A 10,000-nucleotide genomic window follows, 5' to 3' on the forward strand; every position below is an offset into this window, starting at 1 on the left:
TGTATTGTGGCAGTGTAAGTCAGTACCCCTGGGCTCTTCTTCGATTACAGATACAGGGTTTAAAAAAGAAACCGGGAACGTCGTACCGACATGTTCCGTAATTTCTTTTTTGAGCCACTCCTCTCAAAGGACACGGCTCCCTGTTACAAAAAAAAAATGCGACAAAAAATACACACACAGTACAGATGGTTTAATCTCCAACTTTTCATCTGAAGCCAGGCAGAAAACCCCCTCCTCTCTCCCCATACAGAAAGAGCGAGTCAGAAACAAGAGAGAGAGAGAGAGAGAGAGAGAGAGAGAGAGAGAGAGAGAGAGAGAGAGAAACCCCTATAATGAATTATAAACAAGGGTGGCGTATATTTCCCCCGAGGGTTGAATTCTCTTTCTGTCAAGTTCTCTTTGAATCCTTCGCCCCGAAATATTTGGGATGAAAATATCTGGCGAGACGTTTTTAGAGGGAGAAGTGTTTAAGGGTCCGCAGCTGCTGCCCCTGGGTAATTGTCTGTGGTACCGTGTATCTTGAATTCGGCAGTGTTTAGTTTTGCGTGTTGTTAGTGGTCGTGTTATTAGTATTTTTTCTAATTGTGTTAATTAATTTTTTTTTTTTTTTGGGGGGGGGGGGATTTGGATTTTGTGTGGTGCTATTATTACGGAAAATGGGAATTATATTATTTTTCTTTTTTGTCTATCACATGTCCTCCCAAAATTCGACCGGCCGTGTTATTATTATTTTTTCTAATTGTTGCAAGTTTTTTTTTTTATGGGGGGGGGGGGGGAGGGGGGGTTTTTGTGTTGTTGCTATTATTACTGAAAATGGGATTATATTATTTTTTCTTTTTTTGTCTATCACAGTCCTCCAATTCGACTGGTTGGTATTTATAGTGTGGGGTTCCGGGTTGCATCCTGCCTTCTTAGGAGTCCATCACTTTTCTTACTATGTGCGCCGTTTCTAGGATCACACTCTTCTGCATGACTCCTGGAGCTACTTCAGCTCTAGTTTTTCTAGATTACTTTTCATGGATCGTGGGATTGTGCCTAGTGCTCCTATGATTATGGGTACGATTTTCACTGGCATATCCCATATCCTTCTTATTTCTATTTTCAGATCTTGATACTTATCCATTTTTTCTCTCTCTTTCTCTTTAACTCTGGTGTCCCATGGTATTGCAACATCAATGAGTGATACTTTCTTCTTGATTTTGTCAATCAACGTCACGTCTGGTCTATTTGCACGTATCACCCTATCTGTTCTGATACCATAGTCCCAGAGGATCTTTGCCTGATCGTTTTCTATCACTCCTTCAGGTTGGTGTTCGTACCACTTATTACTGCAAGGTAGCTGATGTTTCCTCCACAGGCTCCAGTGGAGGGCTTTTGCCACCGAATCATGCCTCTTTTTGTACTGGTTCTGTGCAAGTGCCGGACATTCGCTTGCTATGTGGTTTATGGTTTCATTTTTCGTATTGCACTTCCTACATATGGGAGAGATGTTATTTCCGTCTATCGTTCTTTGAACATATCTGGTTCTTAGGGCCTTATCTAGTGCCGCTGTTATCATTCCTTCAGTTTCCTTCTTTAGCTCTCCCCTCTGTAGCCATTGCAACGTGTCATCGCTGGCCAGTTCTTTAGTCTGTCTCATGTATTGTCCGTGCATTGGTTTGTTGTGCCATTCCCTTGTTCTGTTTGTCATTCTCCTGTTTCTGTATATTCGTGGGTCTTTGTCAACTTTTATTAGTCCTTCTTCCCATGCACTCTTTAGCCACTCGTCTTCACTGGTTTTCAGATATTGCCCCAGTGCTCTGTTCTCGATGTTGACGCAGTCCTCTATGCTTTGTAGTCCTCTCCCTCCTTCCTTTCGTGTTATGTAAAGTCTGTCCGTATTTGCTCTTGGGTGTAGTGCTTTGTGTATTGTCATATGTTTCCTGGTTGATCTATGCTGCGGAGTTCTGCCTTCGTCCATTACACTATTCCTGCGCTGTATCTGATTACTGGCACTGCCCATGTGTTTATGGCTTTTATCATATTTCCGGCGTTGAGTTTTGACTTGAGTATCGCCTTGAGACTCTGCATATATTCTTTCCTGATCGTGTCCTTCATCTCTTGGTGTTTTATATCCCCTCCTTCCATTATTCCCAGGTATTTGTATCCCGTCTCATCTATGTGTTTGATGTTGCTCCCATCTGGTATCTTTATCCCTTCAGTTCTTGTTACTTTGTCCTTTTGTATGTTGACTAAGGCGCATTTTTCTATTCCAAACTCCATCCTGATGTCCCCAGATACAATCCTTACAGTCTGGATTAGGGTAGCTATTTCTTGATTGCTTCTTACCATACAGCTTGATGTCGTCCATGAACATCAGATGGTTAATTCTGTTGCCTCTTTTCTTGAGTTGGTACCCGGCATCCATCTTCTGTAGTACTTATTATTATTATTATTATTATTATTATTATTATTATTATTATTGTTGTTGTTGTTGTTGTTGTTGTTCTAAAGGGTCCACAATAATACAAAGTGTAAAAAGTCCGTGTATAAATTTTGAAGACTTTATTTCTTCTAGAAAGCTTTCGAACCCTTCCCTGGGTTCATCTTTGGACTGAAGATGAACCCAGGGAAAGGGTTCGAAAGCTTTCTGTAAAGTCTTCAAAAATTATACACGGACTTTTTACACTTTGTATTATTGTGGACCCTTTAGAACATATTATACTCTCGTGAGAGAGTTTTTCCCTGATATTATTGAGTTATTATCAATTATTATTATTTTGTTCTAAAGGGTCCACAATAATACAAAGTGTAAAAAGTCCGTGTATAATTTTGAAGGCTTTACAGAGAGCTTTCGAGCCCTTCCCTGGGTTCATCTTCAGATGAAATCAGGGAAGGGTTCGAAAGCTCTCTGTAAAGTCTTCAAAATTATACACGGACTTTTTACACTTTGTATTATTGTGGACTCTTTAGAACATTATATATACTCTCGTGATAGAGAGTTTTCCTTACTACATTATTATTATTATTATTATTATTATTATTATATTATTATTATTATTTCGGAAGGAAACCCTCTCGAGACATGTTTTTGTTATTGATGACTGCTGCTTCAGCCACTATTAATCTGGTAGGGAGTCTTCTCTATCTTTCTGATGACGGCTTTCTCGTTGTTGCTTAGACTGGCGAGCAACGCACAAAAGGAGGGCATGGTTAAAATCGGTTGAGTCATTTTTTGGTTTATTATTGCTTATGCAATTTTTCTCTCTCTCTCTCTCTCTCTCTCTCTCTCTCTCTATCTCTCTCTCTCTCTCTCAACAAGCGACGTTTCTTCCTGATCACAGGACATTGTAAGCGTGACTGCTGAGGGACTGAATTTCCAGTGTTGTTGTTGTTGTTTAAGATTAAGCTGCTTTATGCCAGCACGAGCTCTTGCTCATAGAGCAGCCCGTAGGTCATTTGAATTTTTGGATGTGGAAAGGAAGATTTTTAAGGATATGAGGTGAGCCTTTATTTATGATTCTATGGGTTATGCACGTGAAATGGTATGATTTGAAAAGGAAAAGGAAAGGAAAAGGTGAACAGGCAAGGTTACACAAACCCCTTTAAACCCTAAGGTACCCATTAGTAGGAGATAAAGATCGATAGTAGCGAGTCCTGGCGAGTCAGAGATAGCCAGTAGGAAAAAAAACGAAAAATTTGTAGTCGTAGAAAAACGGAAAAAAAAAGCCACATTAATCTATGGAGTTCCAAGTACCATATTTCACTTAACGACAATAGAATAAACAGCGCCGATCGTTAGTAATAGAGATTCGGCGAGAGAAAAACGAAATATTATAAGTTTTAGAGAAAGCAAAACAAAAGTAAACAACAGCTTAAGCGGTAGTTAGAGTGACAGTTGAAATATTCGGTCGTTAGACGTGAGGCGGCCGAAAAACGGAGGGGAAAGGAGGATTGTTTAGTAAAAGAAAAAGCAGTTAATGCTATAAACAGCACTTTTCTCGAAGGAGGTCATCTGGAACTGATCTCTAGTTCCAACAGAACGTGGACGAGCTCAGAGAACAGTGATGATCGTTCTATTGCTGAATGGGTAGTGTCTTTGAGGAGTTCTAAATCGAAATTCAGATTGGAGGAAATCATCTGGGAGGGGAGATCTCAAAGTTGAGGGCTTCCTGGAAGATCTCTGTAAACAGTCGGTCGTTGAAAGTGTAATGCTTGTCAGATAGAGCTCTATGAATGAAGGCGTTGAATTCGTCATAGGTCATCAGGAGCTTGTTTATCCCCTGTTCTCCTACGAACCGGAATTCACTTCCAGAGGCGACTGATCTGAGTTTCGGTTTGCAGGTCTGGATTCCTATGTCTTGCTTAACTGGGAAACTCTGTTTGTGTTCCAGCTTCGGCATACAAAGCGGGAGCTTCTGTGATTGTCTCGACCTGCATATCTTCAACTGGTTGTTTTGGTTGTTCTGTCTGAGTTCCTGCTTCAACACGAGCAGGAGTCGACGTCGTCGGCGATGCAAGAAGGCTGGGGGAATAACCTGAGGGGTTGGGGGGATTGACTGAGGGGGGTTGAGGGAATATCCTTAGGGGTCGTAGGGGGGGTTGGAAGGGGGGGGTTTGGGAATTGGAGGTTGGAGGGAAGGAAAGGATGAGGGGTTTGGGATATAATGACGAGGTTTGGGGTGTTCTGCAGGGGAAGGTTGAGGAGCTTGTGGTGGAGGTGGTCGGTTAGTTCTTGGATCGATACGTGGTTGACATGGTGGTCGTCTTGAGGGCGATGGTTGTCGTTCTCGAGGTCTTGCTGGCGGTGGGGAAATGCCCTTCATCCTCCAGATTTTTCCAGTCTGACAGGGCACCCCTTGAACCATGCATGATGAGACTGATGGCAGTTTTTTGGGCATCGTCGAGGGGGGGCGGGTCGCCCTGCGGGAGCCAGGAGACGACGGCCGCTTTTCAGCCATCGTTTTAACTTCGACAAAGCGAGCTGCTCGAGATTATATAACGACCAATAGTATAGCGCAAGGATGACGTAACGGTAACGTTGATTGTTGTGGCGAGTCCTTCTTCTTATATCGTGATGTTGCTGGCTCTTGGCCGTACTCAAGAAACCAATGAAAACCCGACCTGTCGGAGAGGTGCTATAGACCGTACTCAAGAGCCCGCAACATCACGATATAAGAAGTAGGACTCGCCAGTGGAATTCAGTCCCTCAGCAGTCATTGCTTGATAATGTCCTGTGGATCACGAAGAAACGTCACGTTGGAAAGAGAGAGAGAGAAGAGAGAGAGAGAGAGAGAATTGTATAAGCAATAATAAACCAAATGACTCAACCGAATTTTACCATGCCCTTTGGTGCGATGCTCGCCAGTCAAAGCAACAACTAGAAAGCCGTTATCAGAAAGTTAGAGAAGACTCTCTACAAGATTAATAGTGCTGAAGCAGCGGTCATTTTTAACAAAACATATTATTATTATTATTATTATTTTATCACAGTCCTCCAATTCGACTGGGTGGTATTTATAGTGTGGGGTTCCGGGTTGCATCCTGCTTCCTAAGGAGTCCATCACTCTTCTTACTATGTGCTCCGTTTCTACAAGAGTCCTGGAGCTACTTCAGCCTCTAGTTTTTCTAGATTCCTTTTCAGGGATCTTGGGACCGTGCCTAGTGTTCCTATGATTATGGGTGCAATTTTCACTGACATATCCCATATCCTTCTTATTTCTATTTTCAGGTCTTGATACTTATCCATTTTTTCCCTTTCTTTCTCTTCAACTCTGGTATTGCGACATCAATAAGTGATACTTTCTTCTTGATTTTGTCACATATCACCCTATTTGCACATATCACCCTATGTCATGGTAATTGCTTTATAGCAAAGAAAGATAAAGGAAAGGAAAACACATCTTCGAGAAATTCTGCAGCAAGAAGGCATTTGCGCATGAGTTGGAGGTGCCTGTTTTCATGATGGTTCTGGAATCGGCAGGAGTGTTGTGGAACTTGACAGGCGCCAACGTGAGGTGAGGAACGCCGCAATTTCTGACGCAATATTCCATCGAGATTCTTCTAAATCATTCCCATCGTCTCAGGAGTCTGTGACGTTCGCCGTAGGCCCCGCCCCCAGATCACCGTATAAATACGACTGACGAAGTAGGAGAAGGCAGATCATCAGTAAGAGCCACAGATTAGATTATCAGTGAGGACTCAGCAGCAGAGATCAGCGATCATCAGAGCGTGATAAGAGAAGAAGGAACCGACCAAGGATCAGAGAGAAAAAGGCGCCCGAGAATTGGTCGAATTCTGGTCAAGTCGTCTTCAGGAGTGGACGACCGAGTTATTTCGACGTTGAGCAAGACTTCAGAGAAGAAACTTTCTGCTAGAGGTTTTGGGGAGTTCCTGCCCTTCAAGTATCAAAAGTAGACATTATTTTCAGCAATACGGAGGAAAGAAGGTGTCTACAATTGAAGTTCTCCTTTTGTGAAGCCATCACTTCGAGTTGCAAAACTGGCCGGAAAGTACTTTCATTACCTCACTGTTCCCACAGTTCATGCAGTGTAAGATTATACCTTTTTTATGTAAATAGGAGACACCATTCTGCATTTATCTTTGTTAGTAAGCTTGTAAATAAACCTTTGTTGTGTTAGTGTTTCTTTCTATATTCGTATCCCCGGTTTCAACTGTTGGTGTTGAATTCTTTTTGTTTATCATAATATTGAACTTGGAGCGGACCATTGTCGGTTCGTAACACCCTATCTGTTCTGATACCATAGTCCCAGAGGATCTTTGCCTGATCGTTTTCTATCACTCCTTCAGGTTGGTGCTCGTACCACTTATAACTGCAAGGTAGCTGGTGTTTCCTGCACAGGCTCCAGCGGAGGGCTTTTGCCACTGAATCATGCCTCTTTTTGTACTGGTTCTGTGCAAGTGCCGGACATTCGCTTGCTATGTGGTTTATGGTCTCATTTTTCGTATTGCACTTCCTACATATGGGAGAGATGTTATTTCCATCTATCGTTCTTTGGATATATCTGGTTCTTAGGGCCTGATCTTGTGCCGCTGTTATCATTCCTTCAGTTTCCTTCTTGAGCTCTCCTCTCTGTAACCATTGCCATGTGTCATCGCTGGCCAGTTCTTTAGTCTGTCTCATGTATTGTCCGTGCATTGGTTTGTTGTGCCATTCCCTTGTTCTGTTTGTCATTCTCCTGTCTCTGTATATTTCTGGGTCTTCGTCTACTTTTATCAGTCCTTCTTCCCATGCACTCTTGAGCCACTCGTCTTCACTGGTTTTCAGATATTTCCCCAGTGCTCTGTTCTCGATGCTGACGCAGTCCTCTATGCTTAGTAGTTCTCTCCCTCCTTCCTTTCATGTTATGTAAAGTCTGTCCGTATTTGCTCTTGGGTGTAGTGCTTTGTGTATTGTCATATGTTTCCTAGTTTTCTGGTCTATGTTGCGGAGCTTGCTTGCCTCGTCCATTCCACTATTCCTGCGCTGTATGATTACTGGCACTGCCCATGTGTTTATGGCTTTTATCATATTTCCGGCGTTGAGTTTTGACTTGAATATCGCCTTGAGACTCTGCATATATTCTTTCCTGATCGTGTCCTTCATCTCTTGGTGATTTATATCCCCTCCTTCCATTATTCCCAGGTATTTGTACCCTGTCTCATCTATGTGTTTGATGTTGCTCCATCTGGTAGCTTTATCCCTTCAGTCCTTGTTACTTTGCCCTTTTGTATGTTGACTAAGGCGCATTTTTCTATTCCAAACTCCATCCTGATGTCCCCAGATACAATCCTTACAGTCTGGATTAGGGTATCTATTATTATTGTGCTCTATCACAGTCCTCCAATTCGACTGGGTGGTATTTATAGTGTGGGGTTCCGGGTTGCATCCTGCCTCCTTAGGAGTCCATCACTCTCTTACTATGTGTGCCGTTTCTAGGATCACACTCTTCTGCATGACTCCTGGAGCTACTTCAGCCTCTAGTTTTTCTAGATTCCTTTTCAGGGATCTTGGGATGTGCCTAGTGCTTCCTATGATTATGGGTACGATTTCCACTGGCATATCCCATATCCTTCTTATTTCTATTTTCAGATCTTGATACTTATCCAATTTTTCTCTCTCTTCTCTTAACTCTGTTGTCCCATGGTATTGCGACATCAATGAGTGATACTTTCTTCTTGACTTTGTCAATCAATGTCACGTCTGGTCTGTTTGCAGTATCACCCTATCCGTTCTGATACCATAGTCCAGAGGATCTTTGCCTCATCGTTTTCTATCACTCCTTCAGGTTGGTGCTCGTACCACTTATTACTGCAAGGGTAGCTGATGTTTCTTGCACAGGCTCCAGTGGAGGGCTTTTGCACTGAATCATGCCTCATTTTTGTACTGGTTCTGTGCAAGTGCCGGCATTCACTTGCTATGTGGTTTATGGTTTCACTTTTCGTATTGCACTTCCTACATATGGGAGAGATGTTATTTCCGTCTATCGTACTTTGAACATATCTGGTTCTTAGGGCCTGATCTTGTGCCGCTGTTATCATTCCTTCAGTTTCCTTCTTTAGCTCTCCCCTCTGTAGCCATTGCCAATTGTCATCGCTGGCTAGTTCTTAGTCTGTCTCATGTATGTCCGTGCATTGGTTTGTTGTGCCAGCCTACCTCTTCTTTCTGTCTTTCTCCTGTCTCTGTATATTTCTGGGTCTTCGTCTGCTTTTATTAGTCCTTCTTCCCATGCACTCTTTAGCTACTCGTCTTCACTGGTTTTCAGATATTGCCCCAGTGCTCTGTTTTCGATGTTGACGCAGTCCTCTATACTTAGTAGTCCACTCCCTCCTTCCTTTCGTGTTATGTATAGTCTGTCCGTATTTGCTCTTGGGTGTAGTGCTTTGTGTATTGTCATATGTTTCCTGGTTTTCTGATCTATGCTGCGGAGTTCTGCCTTCGTCCATTCCACTATTCCTGCGCTGTATCTGATTACTGGCAACTGCCCATGTGTTTATGGCTTTTGATCATATTTCCGGCGTTGAGTTTTGACTTGAGTATCGCTTGAGTCTCTGCATATATTCTTTCCTGATCGTGTCCTTCATCTCTTGGTGTTTTATATCTCCTCCTTCCATTATTCCCAGGTATTTGTATCCTGTCTCATCTATGTGTTTGATGTTGCTCCCATCTGGTAGCTTTATCCTTCAGTTTCTCGTTACTTTGCCTTTTTGTATGTTGACTAAGGCGCATTTTTCTATTTCCAAACTCCATCCTGATGTCCCCAGATACAATCCTTACAGTCTGGATTAGGGTATCTATTCCTTGATGCTATTACCAATACAGCTTGATGTCGTCCATGAACATCAGATGGTTGATTCTGTTACCTCTTTTCTTGAGTTGGTACCCGGCATCCATCTTTCTGTATATTATTATTATTATTATATTATTATTATTATTATTATTATTATTATTATTATTATTATTATCATATTCAGAAGATAAACCCTGTTCATCTGTAATAAGGCCACAAGACCACTGACTTGAAATTCAACCTTCCAACATTTACAAAGGGACAGAGATGCAAACAGCCAGACACTCAACCAGCCTTTCAAATACTTGCCGTGTTCATTTTACTGAATCGAAAAGACATGTAACCCTAAACTTCTGTATTTACAGAGACAACGGGGCAAAACGACAGAGAGAGAGAGAGAGAGAGAGAGAATGTTAAGTCCAACTTGCTTATTTAATTAGAAGGAAAAGTATGTTAATCCAAACTTACATATTCATGAACAGTAGAAGCAGTTTAAAGAGGATGAGAGAGAGAGAGAGAGAGAGAGAGAGAGAGAGAGAGAGAGAGAGAAGCCATCTCTCTTCTCAACATCCATCCTTGTACATAGCTAATCGCGTACAGACAGAGAGAGAGAGAGAGAGAGAGAGAGAGCGAGAGAGAGAGAGAGAGCCATCTTCATTCTCACCTTCCAACCTCGTACACAGATAATCCCCTCCATTCCCAAGGGCTTATATTCCATTGCCACATGTACC

General features: G+C 42.3%; 1 protein-coding gene across 1 annotated transcript; it reads right to left on the reverse strand.

The window, feature by feature from the left end:
• Nucleotides 1-4,344: 4,344 nt before the first annotated feature.
• Nucleotides 4,345-4,940, reverse strand: LOC135202157 (serine/arginine repetitive matrix protein 1-like). The gene is made up of 2 exons (XM_064231410.1): nucleotides 4,652-4,940; nucleotides 4,345-4,517 (listed from the first exon to the last, which is right to left on the reverse strand). The coding sequence occupies exons 1-2, from the start codon at nucleotides 4,938-4,940 to the stop codon at nucleotides 4,345-4,347; spliced, it is 462 nt and encodes a 153-aa protein (XP_064087480.1).
• Nucleotides 4,941-10,000: the final 5,060 nt, after the last annotated feature.

This window comes from Macrobrachium nipponense, chromosome 30, assembly GCF_015104395.2.
Source record: "Macrobrachium nipponense isolate FS-2020 chromosome 30, ASM1510439v2, whole genome shotgun sequence".
Classification (NCBI taxonomy): domain Eukaryota; kingdom Metazoa; phylum Arthropoda; class Malacostraca; order Decapoda; family Palaemonidae; genus Macrobrachium; species Macrobrachium nipponense.